This window comes from Aphis gossypii, chromosome 2, assembly GCF_020184175.1.
Source record: "Aphis gossypii isolate Hap1 chromosome 2, ASM2018417v2, whole genome shotgun sequence".
NCBI lineage: Eukaryota > Metazoa > Arthropoda > Insecta > Hemiptera > Aphididae > Aphis > Aphis gossypii.
In genome coordinates this window covers 65,351,888-65,376,075 of record NC_065531.1, presented here as the reverse complement: position 1 = coordinate 65,376,075, position 24,188 = coordinate 65,351,888, and the positions used below count along the sequence as shown (strand labels likewise).

At 26.3% G+C, this 24,188-nt stretch overlaps 2 protein-coding genes across 11 annotated transcripts; both read right to left on the bottom strand.

The window, feature by feature from the left end:
- Positions 1-89: 89 nt before the first annotated feature.
- Positions 90-12,816, bottom strand: LOC114124034 (all trans-polyprenyl-diphosphate synthase PDSS2-like). Of its 8 annotated transcripts, XM_050198920.1 has the most exons (7): positions 12,675-12,816; positions 11,291-11,706; positions 9,727-10,057; positions 8,801-9,142; positions 8,030-8,194; positions 4,261-4,417; positions 90-1,347 (listed from the first exon to the last, which is right to left on the bottom strand). In XM_050198920.1, the coding sequence occupies exons 2-6, from the start codon at positions 11,617-11,619 to the stop codon at positions 4,262-4,264; spliced, it is 1,323 nt and encodes a 440-aa protein (XP_050054877.1). In that variant the 5' UTR covers positions 11,620-11,706; positions 12,675-12,816; the 3' UTR covers positions 90-1,347; position 4,261. The 8 variants fall into 8 exon arrangements, 7 of the variants coding, with proteins under 7 accessions (XP_050054877.1, XP_027842996.2, XP_050054881.1 ...); XR_007603647.1 differs by lacking the exon at positions 12,675-12,816 and having other exon boundaries at positions 4,261-4,395; positions 11,291-12,128; XM_027987195.2 differs by lacking the exon at positions 12,675-12,816 and having other exon boundaries at positions 11,291-12,114.
- Positions 12,817-16,058: 3,242 nt separating this feature from the next.
- On the bottom strand, positions 16,059-23,732 carry LOC114124031 (alpha-(1,6)-fucosyltransferase). 3 transcript variants are annotated; one of them, XM_027987193.2, is made up of 10 exons: positions 23,257-23,732; positions 21,570-21,794; positions 20,899-21,292; positions 20,639-20,825; positions 20,329-20,566; positions 20,074-20,250; positions 19,858-20,008; positions 19,534-19,794; positions 19,380-19,462; positions 16,059-16,356 (listed from the first exon to the last, which is right to left on the bottom strand). In XM_027987193.2, the coding sequence occupies exons 2-10, from the start codon at positions 21,773-21,775 to the stop codon at positions 16,323-16,325; spliced, it is 1,731 nt and encodes a 576-aa protein (XP_027842994.2). In that variant the 5' UTR covers positions 21,776-21,794; positions 23,257-23,732; the 3' UTR covers positions 16,059-16,322. The 3 variants fall into 3 exon arrangements, with proteins under 3 accessions (XP_027842994.2, XP_050054874.1, XP_027842993.2); XM_050198917.1 differs by lacking the exon at positions 23,257-23,732 and adding an exon at positions 22,630-22,906 and having other exon boundaries at positions 16,060-16,356; XM_027987192.2 differs by lacking the exons at positions 16,059-16,356; positions 23,257-23,732 and adding an exon at positions 22,630-22,905 and having other exon boundaries at positions 18,320-19,462.
- Between the last annotated feature and the right edge of the window lie 456 nt (positions 23,733-24,188).

Sequence of the window (24,188 nt, the reverse complement as noted above, 5' to 3'; positions counted from 1 at the left end):
TTAAATGTTGAGATATCATACTAAAGTACATATATACTTACTCTATGATATACCTTTATTTGTACTACTAAACATGAATACATGATGTATATATTTTAACTCATAATTTTATTAATGAATAGATATTTACAAATATGTGTGAGTAAAGAGAGGGTGATGTTTAAATAAATACAATTGATTTAAGTAATCATTTAAATGTTTTTTTTAAAGAAATAAACACGGGTGGTACCTCTGTTTTGATCACATTGAAAAATTCCGCTGTTCATGTCGGTTGGCTGATAATTATATTTTTATATTACAAAATAAAAAGTGTTGGATTTTTTACATTATACATGGTGACCTAACTGTAAAGTATGTATATATTATACTAACGTTATACGTCATACATACATACATACATACTTATGATGCTTAAGGCATACTACCAGTTATACACTTATACCACTTTCTATCCGAATCTTCTTCCTGTATAGAACGAGTCTGACGTCTATAATTACTAAATTATTTACTTATTAGTTTGGTGAACCATAATAAATTAAGATACTTTGATTTCTGTTAGGTAAGTACCAAAAATTATCTATTTTAATATGTTTTATAAATTTGATTTGATATTTTGACGAAATTTTGAATTTTTTTCGATTAAAAAAAAAATACGTTGATTTAAATCGCTTAAATTTATTTAAAGGTACATTATTTATTGTAAATTTTTTGTAGAAATATAAAATTGTTGATATGACGTAGTTAAAAACATTTTTTAGTAGGTAGCGTAAACGTACTTGTATATTATGGTTAATGTATATTGAATTTTTTAGAAAACAATGTTCGGCAATCGGCATCATCTAAAACTTGCCTAGAGACTTTCCCTTTATATCCGTACATACCTATATTATTGGTATAAATATTTCTTTATACTTACTTTGAGTACTATATTTTAAAATACATTCGTATACTGTAGCTACCTATAGTACCTAGGTACCTATGCATACAGTCAACCGAAACTATGATGGTTAAACTTATACTCATAATATATAATTTTATTCTAATTTCTTTTACTCGTGATTATATTGTTATGAAAGCGTAAAATAATTATTATGATTCGCATTGCACTTAGATACAAATTCTTATAATAATACATGGTAAAAAAAAAATAATAACAACGTTTAAACATTTTACTTGTACATCCACGTGATACAAACGTGACTAAAGTACGTATACACTTTCGCTTTTCAGTTTTATTTTTGTTAATTATTTTCATTTTTTTTTTCATTATTCAAACCACATACTTTCCCTCCGGTTGTAATCCGATCGGCTTGAAGTCTGACTGACGACATTCAGATGAATTTAGATCTATATAAAATATAACACGTTATTAATTCTGCACAACAAACATATATAATATCTGTAAATACTATTGGAACCAAAATGCATTACATATTTATAAGTTATAGGGACCTAATAGGAATTTTTGAATGGAACCTTTCATCATTTTGAACGGTAAATACTATTTGACATTAATGATAGTAAGACTTGGGATATTCAAATATTATAAGTTATAACTTATTATATTTTTTATTTTTTTAAAATGTAATAATATATATTATATTTTTCTGATATTTATTTCCCAAAACATTTATGTCATTTACTGAAAACATATTGATAATATAACATTGAGTAATTATACTATTTATAATAAGTAATAACTCTTAACAAATAATATTTACGCATTCGTAAATACTAATGTACAAATGTTACAATATTTTAATATGTTTGTAGTTATTAACTTATAGTTATGAAGTTATGGTTTTATAAATTTTAATACACAAATATTATACTGTCATATTTCTGATAAATATGATTTACTAATGATCTTAATGATTGACGATTGTACACTAATAAAATTTATTTTCTTTTAGAATAAGCAACTTTTTTAGAACATATTATATTATATTTTATTTTATTTAGATAATATTTTCCACGGTTTGTAAGACAAAATAAATTGAGTCAAGTAAAAGTGATCGGTACCTACCTACCAACTATTTTTCTCATACCAATGAATATGAATGACAATAGTTCTAAATTAAGGGGGGCTGCATTCCTTGTTGTACTACGTCAGAAAAGATTGTTCTCAACGGGGAGACAATGGCCTTGAATAAATGACTACGACTGGTTTATAACCTACTTGATGAACGAAATCAGCCTCTTTTATATAAAACAACAAACTATGTGAATGATGGTTAAACCAAATAGTTTTGTATACATAATACTGCGTGTTAATTTTCACAATTTTTAAAAATTTATTAAGGTATATAGTAAATATTAGTTTTTCACAAACACGTTTCATATAAAAATATTTTCTTATTTTCATAATGTTGCTAGACTAAAAAAACAATTTTTCTTCTTATAGGTTATTATAAGAAATGCATACTTAGCTAACTGTACAATTTAAGTCACTGAAGTGTGGCGATAAAAGGTATAGAGATAATATGTATAGAAAGTAGGCGAATAGTGAACATTGTTGTAAGTCTACATAGAACATAGTATGAGCTTCATGAGTAATAACTGTACTCCTATTGTACTTATAATTTGTATGTATCACAAGAAAAAATATATTCAGGTCATGTATCATGATTGTATTGAAGAAACAGTTCATAGGCAAAAATAATATTATAAATGGTGGTTTTAAACAAAATGTACTAGTTTATAAGAAATAAACCAGAAAAAGTCGTAAATTTTAAGATGTACCTACTTATTTAGACATACTTCAATACTTGTATATTATATCATACTAATAATGTAATATATATTATAAGTATCTGATTTTTATACTTTTAAATACTATTGCAAATTAATTATTTTTACTAACATTATGTACTTTCAGATGTTTTACATATAACTCCTTTTCGATGCAGTGCGCAAAACAAAAACGTATACGTTATATACTTATATGTTTATTGTATATATACTATGATAGTGATACACATATCTCAAACAATACGCATAACGGCATGACGAGTTCCAAATAATATTAAGCAGTTTTCATTAAATATTATTTAATTTTTAGTTGCAAAATCATTACATAATTTCTATCATAAATCATCATGCTTGTCTAGTTGTCTATAAATCATTTTTGTTAAAGCCGGAAGAATAGATTAAAATACTCGTGCAGTCAGCCGAATTTATTAGTGAAATCATAATGACCTGTCCATTAGTCGTGTCTAGTATATAAGTACTACATACAGTACACACTGCAGAATAAGTACTTATACCTACTATTTAAAGTCGCTACATAGGATGTTTGTTAATGTGTTTTAAGACCTTAATTATTTTGATTTTTTTAATCTTGGTATTATCTAATGCATGGATATTACTGATATTAAGAATTATGTATTTATATTTAGCAGATAGTTAAAAAAATTAAATTGTTTATTTTTAATACTTTAAAACTAATTATTTCTTTCTACATTATAAATAATACTATATCTTGAAAACAAATAGTTTGTTAGTTTCAATCATTTTAAGTTAAAGCTGTCTAAGGTAATGATGTTACATAATAATATTACCTATTTTAATTGCAAAGCAAATATAACTATTAAACTATGTATACATATTATAATAATAGGTATATGTATAGATTACTAATTAATATATTAGGTTTAATGTTTAATTACTCAGGTATATTTACTTTTACTTAAAAACTATATGTCTTAATGTCTTATTATGAAATATTCAAATACTAAATATTTATCATTTTCAACAACATAATATTATATTATAAATAAAAAAGATAAAAGATAATTTTTTTATTTAAACCATTTTTAACGGATAAATAAAAACAAATAGTAATTTATTTAAAATTTAGATTTCAGACAAAAAAGTTATTGTAATAATTGCGATGACGAGTACTTAAAATTACTGTAATCGTAAATTGGGGGTATAATATTAAAATAGGTATGTCTTATAAATATTAAATTAAACATCCATACATAGTTAAGACATCAGTATCAACTAATTTAAATTAGAAAAGTAGAAAATTATTAAATTAACATTAAACTTAAAAATAAAATAATGAAATAATTATAATAGTTAATAATATTATATAGGTACGTGTAACAATCTATAAATTGGATAAATCCAGTTTAAATTTGTTCAACTTATGTTTGTATAGGTATTATAAAAGTTCACTATATAACTATAGTTTTATTTAATGACATTGTTCATAGATATTCACGGATATTTAGTCAGTATTAGGAATTTGGATACCTTATTCGCGGTCCATAGCAATAATTATGTTAGATAATGCTGTCCTGGCATCATTCTCTTCAAAAACGTTTAATATTTCCATAGCTTTTTCTGAGTGTTCTTTTTGTAATTGTTTCGTGTAATTAATTCCTGGACCTTTAATCACAACATCATGCACCTAGTGGTTCAATATAATATATTACATCGCAAATTTTGATTAAAATACATAAATATAAAATACCTAGTCATATTATTGTAAATCATAAATATTAATTCATAAATATAATATGGAACTATATTAATACTATATGAGGCATACAATAATAAATGCATTTTTCGGGTGAAAACCAAAAGTTGTAATATATGACGTAATACGGATATAAGTTCTAACATGATTTAAACTCTATAGTTTGTATTTGTTATACTTATACTTTCAAAAAAAAAAAAAAATTAAAAATATGTGTGTATTTTTATAAAAAATTAAAGTAAAAAAAGCGGGCAAGTGAGTACCGCTCTGCTGTACATTAGGTGCCGTATGGATCATTATTATATATTATAGGAGTGTTAAATTTGAATCCAATGATAGTTATCATTGTATACGAAAAACGATTCTGAACGAAGATGATTTGTCAGCCTAGGATATAATTTCTAGTGGTTGGTGAAAAAGGTGGTTTATGTTTTAATGGCCTGAATACAACAAAATTTAAGTTCTTTTATAATAATTGTAAGTTAAACTTATGAAAAACCTTGTATTAAATTTTCAACTCTTAGCTACTTATACAAAAATTTTTATGAAATATACCTACAAAATAATTTGCAAATATTCATGGTTTTGACGAATTGTTGTCAATATTTGAACTTCAAATGCTAATAAAAAAAAATTGTGCCTATGTATTCTTATAATTTTTTAATCACTATAAGAATAACATATGAGGAACTTTGTATAAAATTTTCAAGTATTTTGATAGGGCCAAAAAAATTTTATCGACACTTCAAAAAATTGAAAATTTCAGTTGTCTATAAATAGCTCAAAAAAACTCAAAATATTTCGAAAATTAAATCACGTAAAGAAAACGCTAGTCTTAATAACTGATAAAATTTTCAAGTATCTACGACTTATACTTTTTGAATAATAACAAATATTTAAAATCGTTTGAGGATAAATCGTTATCGTTACGCGATTTCGTTAAAATTTAAAATTCAAACGCACTTAAAATTTTTCCTATAATGATGCTTCGAGTTTTCTCTATAGATACTTGAAGGTAAACTAATGGAAAACTTAGTGTTGTATTTTAATCCTTAGTTATAAACACAAAAAAATTTATGATTTTTCAACTTCAAATAATTTGCAAATATTCATGCTTTTGACGAATTTTCGTCAAAATTTGAACTTCAAATGCTAATAAAAAAATATTGTGCCTATGTATTCTTATAATTTTTTAATCACTTTAAGAATAACATATGAAGAACTTTGTATAAAATTTTCAAGTATTTTGAAAGGGCCAAAAAAATTTTATCGACCCTTCAAAAAAAAATTTTCAGAAAAATTGAAAATGTCAGTTGTCTATAAATAGCTCAAAAAAACTCAAAATATTTTGAAAATTAAATCAAGTAAATAAAATGCCAATCTAAATAACTGGTAAAATTTTCAAGTATCTACGACTTATACTTTTTGAATTATAACAAATATCAAAAATCGTTTGAGGCTAAACCGTTATTTAGCTCGGTTTTGTAAAAATTTAAATTTCAAACACTCATAAAATTTTTTTGTCTGAATCCGGTAGAGTTTTTTTTACAGATAATTGAAGAAAAATGTATGGAGAACCTTGTACCAAATTTTCAAAACTTAGTTATAAAAGAAAAAAATTTATGATTTTTCAACTTCAAAATTACTTGCAAATTTTCGCGTTTTCGACAGATTTCGTAAAAATTTGAACTATAAACGCTTATAAAAAAAAATTGTGACTAACGATTTTTAATTTTTTTTAGCTACATTAAAAACAACTCATAAGGAACCTTGTATTAAATTTTCAAAACTTTTTGGTCATCCAAACATTTTTTATCGACACTTTAAAAAAAATTTCTCAAAAAAATCGAAAATTTCAGTGGTCTTTAAATAGCTCAAAAAAAGTCAAAATTTTTTGAAAATTTAACTATATACGGATACTACTGACATTAACATTTGGTGAAAATTTCAAGTATTTTCAGTGATTAGTTTGTGAATTACAACCATAAAAAAAAATCGATTTGGTCGAAAACTGGTTTTGCATAAAAATTCCCGTTTTTCCGTCAATTTTTTTTGGTTTTTCCCGGCGCTTTTGAAAACTATTGGAAATTTTTTACTTTTGACCCTCAAAGTACAAACTACATTCACTTTCCTATCCGAAACAGGGTCCACTTTTTAAAATCGGAGCACTTTTACTGCTCCAAAACGTGGTGACAGACACAAAAAAAAAAAAAAAAAAAAAAAAAACACACATCATTGTAAAATCAATACATTCATCTCTTCGTTCAGAATCTAAAAATGTAGCGTGTAATTTATTTTTTAAGTTTTAAATAGTATACCTACTTAGTTGAATAGCAAGACCGTATCCAAAAAAATTTTCGGGGGGTGTCCAAAACATGTATATTGTAATTTTGTTGAATTTAGATTCATTAATAACAAATAATATATTATTAGGTGCTATAATAATATTTTAATGTATACTACCTATATTATTATGATGCAAAACAGTGATAATGTGAAAACGGTCAATAGTTAATTTAATTGCAGGAGTTTAAATTATTCATGACTGAAAATATTTATGTTGGCACTAAAAATAGTTATTTTAAATATTTGTAAATTATTGAAGGAATTTCGAAGGGTTCGAACCCCTTAGATTCCCCTCAAATACGGCTTTGCTTAACGGTTCGAATCTATTTGTTTAAAATAAAAAAAAAAAATATGTAAATAAAACAAAATAAAACCTTGCTAAAATACCAAATAATGTTTCAACTTTTATATCATTAAATTAATATTTTTAAACGATTACCAAAAATAATGTATGACCGGTTGGAAGTTGGAGTTTTAAAATTATTTTTTTTATATAATAATATAATGATAGGTATAGGTACCCTGTTATTTGCCCCTATTTGAAAATTAAAAAAATATTTAAAGAAAACGTTTAGTCAACTTTTTCACGATATGAATACACATGTAATAATTATTAATAAGTTAAAAATCTTTATAAATACTTCGGTAAAAAAAGTTAACTATATTGATTTTTTTAATAATAAAACACGTAATACTTTAAGCATACAATCTGTTAAGTCTAAAGTTACACACTACACAGTATGCAGTTTTAATTACTTATTATATTTTCCAAAGTGCATACACTTCATTATTGACTAACCTAATTTAAAGCATAACAATTATCAATTAATATATATTTTATTTATTTTCATTATAATGGCGGGTAGTGGGTTTTGATGATAATATTTTGTACCTATTATTAAATTATACGGGTACTACGTAGGCAACATAATTGACACATACGCGCAATTTTAATTTACAAAACATGACCCATGAACATTTATTTTTTATAATAAATTCGTTTAACCAATTACAATGTTTAAACTTTTTATTTAATGTAAATCTTAATTTTTTATTAAACTAATATTTTATATAAGTTAGTATTGTCTTTGTTTTATCTATGTTATTAGTATTTTTGAAGTATTTTTTTTTTCATATAATATTTTTTTTATAAGTTTATATTCAATAAAATTAGTTATATATTATGGAAAAATTTACTTTGACATAGTCGACATCTTGAATTGAATTAACGCCCTTATCAATTTCTTTAAATAATGACGAATCGTGTTCGAGGTGGAACATAACTGGTGCTGAAGTGAGGCTGAAAGACATTCCCAATGAGTACACTGAATCTGACAAAAATGGTTCCAAATCTAAATGAGCCTAAAATCATTCACAAACTTATAAAATACGTACTAATAAGTAATACGTAAGTTATGTTTTTATTTTTTTAAAGAGAGAAAACAGGAAACCGTTACGCTGTATGGTAGGTGTCGTAGGAGTGTTACGACTTACGAGTAAATTACTTAAATAGTGAAATATATGTATTAAATTTGAATTCAGTGATAAATCGTCCGATTACTGTGTAAGATAGTTGTTTCATAATCATTTATATTAAGTTACACATTTTCAAGTGCAACTTGTTTAGATTGGGATTTAAGTTTAGACGCGACGCCAATATATAATTTTTATGTTTTAAAAGGTATAGGTATATTTTATACATATTATTAAGTTAACCATTAACAAACTGTTAATTCGGCGAGATAGCATACATAATATAATATTTATACCTTTAAGCTTGATAGTTATAGTTTACTATATAACAATAATAAAAAAATTAAATAAACAACGAAACCAAACTTGAAGAGTTGAACGTAAATTGTTCGCTGTATGTGCGGTTGTAAGACAAAATCAACTATAATAAATACGAGCGTGACATACTCTCAATACGACACTTAGGGTATATCGGTCGAGGCATAAGTAGTTTACCTGCCAGGCTAGCGACAGGTGTTTACCGAACAAAAAGCCCTGTTTCTGTAACTGCTCGCCGTGGCCGGCCAATAGGAGAGCGCCTTGGCAAGACTTTCCCAGTAGGCTGCCAGTTGACAGTACGTTGCGTTTGGTCCAGTCGTGTAAGGCGGGCGTAAGTGGCATGTCGCTCTGTAGTTGTTCGGACGATGATTGGAACGGGTTGAACTGTAGCCGAGTCGAGTCGTGCTTTCGGTCGAGCGGTTCGAACGGTGACGGTAGTGGATTGTTTTGCGAGTCTCTGCGACCCAAAAACTCGGCCTCGGATAAGTCGCGTAGGGCGCTGCTGATCAATTCCATGAGCTAAAGGCAAAACAAAACAAAAAAATTATTTTTATTGTGTTGTATCTAACAGCAGTAGGTACCGTATACAGTATACAGAGCAATATTATTCAAATTACGCTGCAGAGTGCAGACAAATACTTATTAATATAAATCCACTTTTTTCATAAATTAACTTTAATAATAATATAAATGCTCTTTACTGTTTTTATTTTAATAATATAGGTACTTAAAAAATTGTTATTTACATTTATTATAATAAAAAAATAGCCATTAAAATTATTTTAGATCTATGAAACGTATGGAATTTATTAAAGTATTTTTCGATAATTGAAATACTTATAATAATATGGATAGTCTTCTGTTCAGTCAAAATTATAATAAATTATAACAATATAACATCGTAATACACTAATACGGTAATTACGTCCGCTACCGACGGAAGCTTAATAGCTGACATTAAGTCAAAAACTATATGTTGGTTTATTTTTTTTTTTGGTATTAGGGTCAGTTTTTATCTTCTAGTTTTTTGGTGTTGTGGTATGAAAACAGTTTTCACGGTTTTAAATAGAACAAATAAAACATTTATTCACAAAATTACTCACGTTTTGATTTTTGAGCATCGAAAGTTCGTTGAAAGAGTTAGCTAGGAGATAGTCGCCACTGAGCAAGCCGATCTTGTTGCCGTAACTCATGTCGTTTTGGTCGACAGGTTCCGAGAACATTTCCGGGTATATATTTATGAGACCATTATGCATCAGGTGGCTAGTGCGGATCATTTCTGCGATTTCAGCTAGTGCTCTTTGACTGCGTAAAACGCCCGACTTATCTTCGTCCGCCGATCTGTTCACGTTCATGTGACCGGCTGCTTTGGATACGAGTAACACGATCAACCCCCAAGCTTGCATGGTATTCTGGCCGTTGTGTAATAACCCTCTGTACATATAAGCATGTAACAAGAAGAAGTAGGTTATTATAATATTATATCAAAACTTATAACTTATAAGTATTATAAAAATACAATAGGTAATAAATTGACAGCAGTGAACAACGCTGTAGTATGCTTAGAATATTATCGGCGTTCTAATTTACCTAGGTCACTTTCTCACTTTTCATATATTTTACACACATGCACATCGCATATAATAATATAATATTAATATATATATTGTATATCAAGTATCGGTTTTATTTTAGTCTTTTAATTTTTAAAATTAATACTCAATAATTAATAGATATTGAAAACCTATAAAGTATAATATATATTTTGTTTTGTTACAATACGAGCGGTGTATCAATTATTACAAATTTTAAATAAAATAATACCTAGTTAAATATTGCGTGTTTTTTAAAAAGAAAATCGATTAGTGTTCAAAGTCCCAAGAAAATAGTTAATCACTAATGAGTTGTGATATGATTGCCGATGTCGGCAGGTATACTTAATACATGATTAGTTGATAATTTCATCCGGTAAATCATTTAATTCAAATTTATATTAATAATATAATTGGAAGGTTAATTGTACATCACATCTTCTTTCTTATCATATTATGCAGATTTTTATTTGCATGTTACCTAATGTATGTATATTATATAATAGACTTTTTATCTTTTGGTAGTCTACCTCTATAGTATATACCCATTAATACATAGGAAAGATATGATTATAAAAATAGTATATCATGTTTGAAATCGTTTATAAGAGTGGCTTCACGAGTAGGTTATGATAGTTTTTATTTAATTTACTATATTTTGTCGTCCAATTTTGAATCAAATTGAAGTCAAAAACATTTCAATTTAATATTCATCATGAATTACAAAACAATGGCATACGTTTCCTGCAATCGCAGGTATTATACTTATACCTGTTTTAGTTTAGAAGAATATTTTTAAGCTTATAATGAATATTTAATCTCCCTTTTCTGTTTGGTTAATTTCTAATAGACAATAATTTAATTTTAACTAGTATTTTAGACTATTTGCTACGACAGGTAGTTAAACATTTAACAGTAAACGACTGTTCAGTTTTAAGTGTTTATGCGAGTGGGTTGGTGGAGTATTAGATTAGTCTAAAAAAAAGTTCAAGTTTCCTACTTTCCTGGATATATCTGGAATCTGCACGCAGGCGAGGACTGAGGAATGACGCTGCCGCCATGTTTACACACTCACTTGACTGTTTTCAGTAGCGGATGGTTGGAGTTGACCATGCGGCGTAGGTGCAGCGCGACATTGGCTATCTCGTCACTGAACAGCCACCTGAGACTCATGAATGACGATGGGTAGCCGACGACCTTCTCGGCCTCGGACACCGCGCGGTCCCAGTTGGGTTTTTGCAGCCGATAGTTGCCGTTTAACTGGGTCGTCGTCGTCGTTGCCGCAGTGACTGCAGATGACGAGGTGTAAAGTTGCGACTGCGATCTATCGCCGGGACAGCGGATTTGGACGGCCAGACCGTTTTGCAGCATCCGGACTGCAGTCGGTGACCGTGCGATCTTCATAACGGCGGTCGATTTACTATTTCTCCAAACGACTGATATATTAGCTCGTCGATTTTTTTGATGTAGTACAATTGCACGTGCAGTGTACTATAAAAATTTGGAAACCAAAGAAAACCGCAGATCAAGAACGAATACATAAATTGCAGTTAGATTTTGAAAAAAATTTTTTATTCAGATGTTCGTTAACTGATATATTTTATAAATATGAAAGTAATATGCGATCACTGGTACATTACAATTTATATATTTCTAATGTGTGATGTAAAAAGAATTTTTTATACGATTTTGATTTATGAAATGATTACGTTATTTATCTTATAAATTATAATATTATATATTATTATTGTTATGTTTTTGATTATTATTATAGTTAGTTGTGCTCTACTTCTCGACAGCGCTGTCGTTGCGGGTCTTAAGCTTTTCTGTGCTCGATGATTTCATTTTCTGTTATCTCAAAATAAATTATATTATTTATGTGATTATAATTTTAGTCAAGATTATTTCGTTTCACGTTACGTAAATATTCCATGACTAATCATCTGAAACATTATAGCTTTGACCTAAAGATTTATAAGTCGGTTTTATCTTAAGATTTAATGATTTTTATTTATCTATAATTTTTCTCGATTAATTTAAACTGTTTTTATTGCATTATTATTTGAAATAATAACATTATAATCCTGAGCTTTAATATACAGTAAAGATGATTCACAAACACGAAATAAATCATATTATTAAAAATATATTTTACGAGATATAAGTCTTTATATATATATTATACATATTAATACCAAGATATATTGCATTTTTCTTAATTTACAATTTTTAATCACTTAATTTGATAAAGGAATGTGTTATGATTTATGAATTATAAAAATATATTATACTAAGTAAAGTAGGTAAAAAAAATAGTAGACGAGTATGTATATATTTATGAGTTATACAGGCAGTATAATATAGATATTTTGAAAAAAGCTTATTTTTAATTTCATAACAGTTATCTAAAAAAATTAAAAAAAAAAAAACAAAGAAACAATTTTTATGCGATAACTTACAATATTGCTTTGAAATTATTAAGATATCCATCTCAGTAGGTACCTATAGCATCAAACTCCAGTGTGTAGTCATTATTTTATAAATTATAAATAACAAATTTTAAAGTATTATTGATGATTTTTTTTATCGTTTATTGTTAAATCATCAATAAATTGTACTGAATTTAAACAAAATATTATTATGGCGTTGAATTTAATCTGTCCTGTATTTTAATAAAGTGAGCTGTTATTATTACGCCATTTAAAATTTGTTGTCGATAGTATTATCGTATAATTGTTTTATACTTATAAACATTTTAAATTAATCATCAATATTGACGTATTATGAATTGTTTTATTTGTTTTAGTATAAGTAGTTTAATTTAGGATAATAAACTACTATACCATTAATCTACGCATCACGCATGTTACATGAAAAGGTTCAAATAATGCAAGTTAGTTATTTATTTATTAAGACTTAAGAGTATAGGTTTTAACTCTTACATACTAGTTTATAAGCCTATATTCACATTAAAGATGTATGTGTATTTTTTTTATTTAGTTAATCTTATATTATTTACTAACAATTAATAATTATTAATTAGGAGTTGTGATTTATAAGAATACTACAACGAGTAATAATCAATGAATATACATATGCTTATTGTTTTACAATTAATTATGATTTATTTATTATAGACGGACGTAGATTCTACCATTCACATATTAGCACATAATGATATAGGTAACAATAAAATCGATTGCATGATTATATTGTGTATAATGGGAAACCGCTGTAGTACTAGGTACACCTACTTAATACATTATCGTTTTAAATTCTAATTTAATATTTACATGTAGACATGTAGTATATAGTGTATTGTGTATACTATAATAAATAATAATATTATATTATACCTATATATTATTACATTAGCATCTAGTCCCGGATTGCGTAATTCTAGTTGATCGAGATTTCAAATATGTTTATTTGTATCAGTCCTTAACAAATGACCGGTTCTGGCCGTTATTAGAGTAAATTTTGTGAACCCTTTTTAGATTCTGATTGGAGCTATTTGTTTAATTATATTTTTAATTTAGGCGAGTGAGTGTGTGGACATCTTTTGAATACATAAAAATATTTAGATTTCATCTTCAAAATTAGATGGTGGTTGCTACCTATAAGAAAATTTAAAATTGGACCAGGTTGGTACTTAAAGGGTCTGAGGAATCAAAACTATCTATACCTACTTTGGATATACATTTTTTAGATATAATATAATTTTCAAAATATTTCGATATAAACTTTTTTGTTTACGAGTAAATTTAATTTAAAATGTAATATAACATTTCTTATAAGTTGTTTTTAGGAAATTTGTCAACCTTAAAAATTTGCAAATTATAGCAAAACATTTTAATTTTATTAGGTATTTAAGGTTTAAAAATGTTATATAAGATTAGTTCTCATACTATTTTTTTTTCTCGAAATAAGAAAAAAGTTTGGTATAAAGCCATATACAAGTGACTGAAATTCAAATTTTTACATTAGATATTTAAACACATAATAACAATTTTAGTTATTTTGTTGTAATTAAAAAAATAAAATAAAATAATTTGTTGTTACATTTTTTATTATTGGGTGCATGTATTATTATTTATTATACACTATGACATTTTCATAATATTTAGATTAGTTGTATACTTGTATGTTATTTATAAATACCATTAATCAACTCACACCGTTCTATGATATTGCCTTAACAGTTATAACAATAGCTGTAGTAATATTTATTATTTTGTAGTATATGCTAATTGATTTTTGCAAAAATTATTTCAACTAACTTTATTACTATTGCATAGGTACATGTTACAATGGTTAATTAATTGAATTCAAATTTAACACATTCATTATAGTAACTTACTTATTATTATTGACACTGCTATATATTGCCTACTATATAGCAGAGTAATTTATTGTTTGTCCATGTATCTTCTTAATAGTACTTAATACTTAGTCATCGAAGGTGTTTTAGTTATTTTATTATCACAAAATCTTTAAAATTTCAAGTCCAGGTTTATGATATTGACCTAGTAATTGTATGATTGTAAAATCAATCCAATGCAATTTAAATTCGCAACTGAATCTGATAAAAAAAAAAAAAAAAAAAACAAATAAAAATAAAATTGTATTATTGTAGAATTTTGTTTGTATTTTTATATTATTTTTTAATCCATCTATACCAACAGTAAAACATTTTTTATAGGCTAAGAATTTTAATTTTTTCCTAAAAATGTGTAGAATATTAGATATAAATGGTATAATAATTTTACAGATAATACATATTATACTTAATCATGTTTTTTATAATAAATTATACATACAATATTTTTATTCAACATTTCAGTAGGTAGATTATTAAATTATCTCAGTACGTAATTGGTTATTACTGATGAAACATTCACACCATTTTACGGTATATGGTTTTGACTTGGGCTAAGCTTAAATTACGTTAAGAACAATAATGTATGATATTATACCCATTATAATAATTAATAATATAGTTTATGCAATGTTTTTGGTCAAAATAAATTTAGCATACTGTACTACTAGCAAAAACAAATTTATAACAATACTTACTTAATTATAAATTATTCTCAGAAAAAGAAGATGACATTTCTTGTAAGCAATTGAATTCAAATTTAACACATCTATTACTATCTACAACTCAAAAATGAGGAACACTCAAAATGTATTATAGTTGGGTTTTTTTAATCTGAAAGACAAAATTTGAATAGGCTTAAGAATTATTACATTGCTACATTAATACATACATACATATTGTACGTAGATCATAATAATATTCCTTGGTAATAAAATTTGTTGTTTATGTATAGGCTGTAAAGTATACATAATCAAATATGTATAGTGTATATGCATAACAATAATTTTAGTTGTATTCATTGTCTTTTCAGGGTTGAATTTTAACGCATTAATATAATATAAAAAAATTAATTTAAAAATTGAAATTGCAAGAAAACTAATTTTTTCAGTTCTAGTTATAAGTAAGTAGTTTCAAGTTTTTTCAAATCATAGATAATCCAAATGATATCCTTTATCTTCCTTCAATTTCATTCAAATTAATGAAGCCCTACTGCAGTGGTTCTCAACAAATGTTCAATGGACTTAGAATAACAGTTCAGCTAAAATTTAAATTTTTTTATTTTTATAATTATCTAAAATTGTTTTAAATTTTATTTATTAATTTTTATTTTTTAGTGACAAATATATATATGTAAACTGTTTGAGCTATATATGCATTGTTTAATATATTAAAAATATTAAAATATGTATATAAATAATATTTTATTAGTTATTACGATTGTGTTCTGTAAAAAAACCTTATAAAATGTTATATTCCGTTATTCAAAAAAGGGTAACAACCACTGCTTTACTGTATATAGCAGTCATTTTTACCTGGTTATTTTTAATCCTAAAATTAAAATGTAAATACTTCTTTTGAGTTTTAGGTTTAGTTTCTTTTTCAGTTTTCTTATGATTCCCTTAGCTCTTAGCTTAGTTTCAGCTTTCTCCATAGGTAATAAATGCTATGCGGGAATATCTAAGCTGGTTGTAATAAAATGAAGCATTTTTATTATGCAAAATTATGCTTATGATTTGTAACATTGAACGGTATTAAGCAAACTGAAAATAAGAATACAATAAGGATATTAAAAAATATATGTAAAATATGAAAAAAAAACATTAATACAATGTCATACATGTAATATAAACAATTTCTTTATAATAATACATAAAATACTGTCATAGTTTAAAAAAGTAGTATTGATCAGTAAATGTTTATACAATCACAATAATAGAAATTAAAATCAATTATATTATAATTGATTATTTTTTGACACAAAATATTATAGTATAAATAATAGTATAAGAGAAATTATTTTGTTCGAGAATGATAAAATTAAGAGATCAGATGTATACAAATTTAAATATTCATAAATATTATAAATACTACAGTTTCAGTAAGATCAGAAAATACAATTTTAAATTAATTTATCACACAATGCGATGTATGTTCATAGACTGACATTTTAATTATTAAATGGGTAGAAGATAACTTTAAGAAAATAAAAATGTATTTATAAAAAATTATTGTTATATTTTAAGCAAAGAATTATCATCCACCCATTATAGTTACAAATAAAAACATATGGATTACATAAATAAAAAAACATCTATATAAATTAAATTTTAGAAAATAATACAAGTATGTACTAGAGGATTTTAAAGATAAATTATTATTAACATGAAACATATGATCATAGTGTCAATAATATCAATATTTTTTTTATTTTAAACAAAACTGTGTTATACACGAATATTTTTACCAAAGTTCATATTTTTTCAGTTTAATAAGTCAGATTAAATTTTTAAAACAAATAAAGTAAACTAAAAACCACAAACTTCAGCAAATATAATACAAAAATAACAGTACAATCTCAAAAAAAAAAAAATATTTACATGACAAGTTAAAAAAGCAGAGATTGTATGTTTGTATTTAAAATATGTTGAAATTAACTAAACAACTGTGGTGTTCAAAAGTTGCTTTTATAATAATTATAGAAGCAGTAATGTAACATAGTGGTCAATTTTTTTTTTAACTTTATTAGTCCATAGGACAATTTATCAGCGGCAGTTCTAGTTAATGGGCAATGGGGCATTGCCCTTACCAAATTTCTGGTGTCCCTTAATAATAAGTTTCTTATTTAGTTAGAAGTTAATTTTTTTATAATTTAAATATCTGTTTCTTAAGATGTAAATTATTACATTAAATTAATAATTGGGTACTAACTATTTATAACTATAATTGTGGTTTAACCATATATTATAAGAAATATTAGGATTGATAAGAAATCTATATATTTTCACAGAATACTAGATATTAATTATAATTTAGTTGGCACTTGGCAGTATTACATTTTATAGAGCATTGGGATTTTTGTAGTAAAAAAAATTACAAAAATAATTAGTTACTTTTTGTTTTTAATGCATTAGATCATTTTATTTCAAGCATTTAATTCAATTCATTAAGTTATTATAAATTAAAACCAACTACTTAAATTACATAGTTATTTTTAAAATAATTTTTTAACTAATTTTAACTTTCTCATTAAATCGCTTTGATAACATTATGTCTTATACATAGTAAATAATGAAATAAAGTATAAAATGATATTTGACCATTTCACATTTTTTAAAAATAACACAAGTACTCATGAATTAAAAATATTATTTGGTACTCATAAACAAATTAAAAATAATTCAACAACTGTTTAATAGTTTAATTAAATTATCAAAACACTATGTCAATTATTAATGATAATTAAAGAAATTAAATATATTGAATTAATCTAAATTTCATAAAATAATTAGTTACCAATAATTTATGCACTTTTATTATACTTATACCAACATACAAACTCTGTTTAAAAACATTGACATTTGGCAAACATTGTTTTTATAATTGAAATGTATTATATTTCATAAAAATTATATAATAAACTATATACAATAGACAATAATATATAAATCAATAATTTTTCTAAAATAATACTTGGTTCAGATACTAAAGAGTAAAGACTAAAAATAAGATAAACAAGCTGCTAATATATTTTTATTTGAAACTTGAGTAATACATTTTGCTTCAAAAAAGTATAACATACATAAAATAAAATAAACAAATTAACAACGAAAGAAAAGAAAAAAAGTAGTAAGTTATTTCAACGTATTGGTCATGGTAAATTGTGTAGGTACTAAGTGTATGCTACTCTACCATCAATTTAGGGCAATATGTTATCTACAATGGTTAATTAATCATTAACAATGATTTTTTCTGTTAAACAATTTTGATAGATTGGTAACCATTCAGACCTGAAGTAAAAGAACTATTTTTAACATAATCTACTAAAACATTCCTTTAACTAACATTTTTTGAATAAGTCTCTAAATATTGACTTTTACACTGAATTCTAAAATATTTCAATAATCAATAATAATCAATATTGGAACGCAAAAACAAATAAGATCAATACTGATAGAAAACTAGGTTAGTCAATTATTGGATTACATCAGTGTAGAATATGTTCAATAACAATAAGATAAGTAGTTATTACAAAAAAATGTGTTTGATAGTTCTTTGGTTGGGTATTTTAGATATAGACTATTATAATAAATTAACATTTATTTTTATATGAATTTGAAAAATTTATGACAATTTAAAAAATAAATATTAAACATGTCATGAACTATTTTTCTAATAGTTTTTTGGGAATAGCATATGCCCATAATAATTTGTTGGTAGACAGCATAACAATAAAAGTGCCATTTTAAGTAGTATTTAAGGACTAGTCAATATAGTAGAGAGCAAAAAATAATTAATATTTGATATAAAATCAAGAAATGATCACAGAAAAATTAAAATTAATTTAACTGTAACACAGTTAAATAACATTTAGTTTAACTTAATTGCGCTAAAATTATTTGTACCTAATTTAATAATTAAAAATGTATTAACATTTTAAAATTATTCTATAATATGTATATGTTATTTATCTGGTAGAATATAATTGTCCAAGCTTTAGGCTATATGAGGCACATAACCTGTTACCTATTAGTTTAAGTCTATATATTATCAGTATTGTAGTTACCTTTTTTGTTCTTGTAATTCGTTAGTACTTAAAGTTACATCTGGATAACTCGCAAAAGGTGCAGTTTCAATTTTTGGGGACACCTGAAATGAGAAGTTTATTTTAATATTTAAATGACATTTTTCATAAACAATTGTTATTATATAGAACAAACCTTAAATGTAGGATATAAACCACTTTCTTTTGTTCTTAAATTTGTTCCTTTTGAATAACCATCCCAATGGTTACCAGCAACAGCAATCTCATCGCCAACTAGCAAATTCATTTCATGAGGACCATTTGCTTTATGAGGTAATACGGCTACATGAAGTCTGCGTTTTTGACCACCGTAATAATATATGTCGTCTAAAGATGTATACAGAGTTGATGCATCAGGATGAAGACTGTTCATTATTTCATAGGCTACTCGACATACCTGTAAATGATAGGAATATAATTTAAAATCAATTTAATAAATAAAATCTACTCAGTCCATTACCTGTGATGAAAAAGTACATACTAAGTAGTCACTAAGAGACAAAAAATGTATGTCAGTTATGATACCACTTAGTGATTGATCAGAATAGCGTTTACTGATTGATGCAGTTTTAGAAATGTCTTCATCACCAACTATTTCATACTCTGGATACCTAGAGTATATAAAAATTAATTATGCAGATGATTATTAACACACAAATTTTAGTATTTAACACACTTGCGTTTAGCTTCAGAAAATAATTTTGGTTCATCTGTAGCTAAATAAACTCTTTTTTTGTCGATTTTATCAGTTAGTTCTTTATATTTGTAATACTGTTCGACGTGGACCATATACTCATCTAGTTTATGGAATGCAGCTTCAGTACCAACTTTGTCGGTTCTTCTAATGTGAACTCTATGCAAAACAGTTATAAATAACAACTATAATATATGAGTTTATAATAACTAATTTAAAAATAAAATAAACAATTACCCAACAATTGGTTTTTGGAATTTAACTTTTTTGGCATATTCATCTAGTTTATTACTAGTAGCTGGTTGTGGTCGGAGCATATACTTAAGAAATTGGCCTATCCACCAAACTACAGGATCTCCATGTAATACATTTAATCTTGGGGCTAAGTCTTCAGGTAATGCAAGTGGAAGGAATGGAGGTCTTGGGTTGATTGAATCAATTATAGGTAGAGTGATAACTTGAGTATTTCGATGACCTAAAATGTATAATATTAAAATACCTTAAGTTAAGTTAACAGACAATTTAAATAATTATAATTATTAAATACCTGGCCACCGATTAGTTGTTTCTCCATTTGGTAAAAGACACGTATCACTTAATGGTAAAAATACATCTTGCCATCCTCCTTTGGAATACCTCCAACCTTTAGATCTCAAAATTAATGTTCTTTCTGTCGCATAAGCAACAATAAAACAATAAACGACATGATGCAGTTGACAACCATATCCACAGCCCTATAAATATAATATAAATTATTTAATTTCATAAAAAAAAAAAAAAAAGAACAAAGAACTTAAAATGACAAACCTTATTTAAGTCACATACAAGTTTTCTTGCTTTGGCACAATCTGAAGGGTTTTGTAAATGTTTTAATCTTTTTTGAACTAAATTGCTTAAATTTTCAGATTCCTGTTGTCTCCATAAGGCATGACCATCGACATCAGCCAAACTTGTTACATCTTTTAATAAAGATCTATAGTGTTCACCAACAATATCTTTTATTTTTGAAATGTGTTCTACTTTGACACCATCACCTTCTTTGACTAATGATTGTAATTCAGAGTTGACATAATACCAAAGTTCTTTAGTATTTGAAAATATACGGCGACGTGAAAGTTCATATTCTTCAGATGGACCATTTAGTCCACCTTTGGAATTTTGGAAATATGACAAAAGAATTTTCTTATTATCTATTCTAGGACTAAAAAAAAAAAACAAAAACTTGAGGTTACTTTTTGATAATAGCATATTGAATCTGAGAAAAAATAGTTAAACTATAAATAAGTATATTAAATAATATACTGTAAAATATTATCATAATTATTGGCAACTATTCAAATTAAATTTAAATATACTTACTAAAATAAAAAAAACAAAAATAAAACAATGTCAGTTAAAACATTTAAATTAATTATGCTATGCAAGCAAATATTCTTTAAAATAGTTATTGTATAATTATGAAAATAATAGTTAATTACTTGTAATTCAAGTCCAATACTAAAGCATTGAGCTCAGCATTGCTTTTATGCAACTTATCAAGTTCTCGAAGAGCTCTGGCCAGTCTTTGAGATGAATCTGTATCGGATGTATCTTGTTGTCTAACAAGCTTGACTGTCACCAAAAGAAACGCTACCCACGAAAATGCTAAAAACGCCAAAATGCGCAGCCATCCCTGCTGTCTCATGTTTTAATGATTACTGATTCTGAAAAATATTTAATAATAATGAATTAAGAGTTAGAATTAATTATCGATAGTAAATATGAAAGATTTTTTAGTAAATTAGTTTAATGTAATTATCTTTATGATAATAGGTTTGTAATAATCATACAAATAAAATGAAAAAAGTTTATAAATATTATACCAAACAAACAAATTGTAAGCGTTTAGTTATGTACTCATTGGTTTTATTAAGTCTGTTTACTATTATTTATAGTTTTATATTAATCAAGTTTTCTTTAATTATACGTAATCATAGACATAAAATTTATCTAATAATGATTTAATTGAGCTTGTTGTTGGTAATATTATTAAATAAATAATAAATAATTTTGATATGATAAAAATATTTTAGGTACAAGTACCTACCTACATATTTATTTATAAATATTAACAAAAATCTAATAGTGAAAGTATTTTAAACATTTTGTTCAAATATCTAAGCAAGTGTTTATAGTTAGAAATAAAGTTTATAATTCATAAATACTCAAAACTACATGAATAAATATTATAAAAAAATATGAAAGAAATATACCTTCACTTTACCATTAGAAAACAGTCATACTATGGATTTCTGACTAATAATATCAACACCTTACACTTAGTAGAATGATATAATTTATTCGAATATTAATTAAAGACATGCCTGATATTAATTCATATTTAATTAGGCTAAACGTGGAACATAATATGCAATGAACTTCTACCATCACCTAACGTAATGTGTCACCAGATTATCATCGTTTGTGCCCTAATAAACATAAGCCGTAGACCTACTCATTTCCAACAGACGAGTGAAAAGAAATATCAATTCATTTTACCTGGATAATCATCACCATGTAGGAAAACGGGAGATGTCACGCGACCGTCGTCCGCGGAGCTGTTGACAAGTCGTCATTGGAGGATTCGAGTGAAAAATCCAAGTAAACAGAGACTTGGATCGGATCAAACCCTCGCAAGTCTTAACGATAAACTTATATTTGAATTATAAATCGTTTTTTGCCAGCGGACGACAATCGCACGGCCGGCGTTCAGGTCACTGTAGTTCCAGTCAACTGACAGCCAGTAGCGAGTAGCAACTATATTTTTTTTATATTATATTATCTTGGGGCGCCCGTGCCTTATCAGTTTCTCGCGTTATCACCCTTGTCAAGTGTTGTCGTTGTAGATAATAATAAAGGAGTAAGAAAACGAAGCCGATCATCGCCTGACGATAGTATAAAATATATTGTCGACACTGACCACCCGCGTCTGCCGATTTTATAGTTCTTTTACACCTCAGCGGGCGACCGGCAAAAATAAATGAATAAAGATATACATTTAAAATCATAGGACTATAGGACTTATCGTTAGGTTAAGTATGGAGTATCGTCTGTTGGACGAAAAGCTTAATACCTAAAGGCTACTATTAATAATAAATTTAGGTAAATTATCTGTTAGGTACCTACCTATTTATGCGATTATCTTGTTGTCGTCGATATTTTGTCGCGAAACGAAATAAATTTGATTCGGTACGTAGTCATATCATCTGTGCAGTCTTCCGGGACTTTAAACGATAATAATATTAATATATAACATTACAATATTGTTGCAGTGCATTGTTGTAATGATGTGTACACGTGTTGTAGTATGAACTACGAAAACGAGTTTAATAATTGACTCGCTAAGGACGTCATCATGGTCGATCGTCTCTGCGTCGGTTCGTCCATTTAATACTACATAATATTATATTATTCATTCGCGCTACTACCGCGAATAAACCGCGACCGTAATAGTCGAGGCGGTCGGGCGCGGAGGTAATTATATTATAATATAATAATAATAACAACTACGCACTGTTGAATCAAACGAAATAAAAACCCCACGAAAGTACAATGGCACCGGATGCGTTCGTAAAAAACCGTATCGCGATCGTCGAATATATTATAATATCAAAATATGTTATATTGCGTACCTGCTCTAACGCGTTGGTAACTACTAACTTCCTATGTATAGTTTCAACTATTATAATAGTTCAGCATCGTAATTATAGTTTTCGGATTACAGGGGAAGGGGGCAATGAAAATACCTGAGTATAGGTTTTTTTCAAATGTGGTATCTCAAAAACAACGTTTTGTTTCGCTCGTATTTAGGTAGGTACTTATTAACCATTAGGTAGGTGGTGCTATTATATCGCCATACTCAAATTTAGAACAATAATATTATGACGATTCTAGCCACTATTATTACTTTATTATTTTTCTTACACCTATAATCGGGATTTATCAGATGATTAAAAGTTTATAAATATTATATGTACCTATATAGGTACTTAAATATACAAAATAGGTATGCCATATATACTAGCGATTTAGGGGAAGGGAGTTTGATACCTATATGC

Bases quoted from the DNA above. Each gene is read 5' to 3' on its own strand.
- LOC114124034 (XM_050198920.1), bottom strand. From the start codon at position 11,619: ATGAAGATCGCACGGTCACCGACTGCAGTCCGGATGCTGCAAAACGGT. The intron at 10,058-11,290 runs GTGAGTGTGTAA...TTATATGTACAG, and splicing joins CCGCTACTGAAAACAGTCAA to AGGGTTATTACACAACGGCC. The intron at 8,195-8,800 runs GTAAACTACTTA...GAATGATTTTAG, and splicing joins ACCTGTCGCTAGCCTGGCAG to GCTCATTTAGATTTGGAACC.
- LOC114124031 (XM_027987193.2), bottom strand. From the start codon at position 21,775: ATGAGACAGCAGGGATGGCTGCGCATTTTGGCGTTTTTAGCATTTTCG. The intron at 19,795-19,857 runs GTAATGGACTGA...TATCATTTACAG, and splicing joins TATGTACTTTTTCATCACAG to GTATGTCGAGTAGCCTATGA. The intron at 19,463-19,533 runs GTTTGTTCTATA...TTCTCATTTCAG, and splicing joins GTTTATATCCTACATTTAAG to GTGTCCCCAAAAATTGAAAC.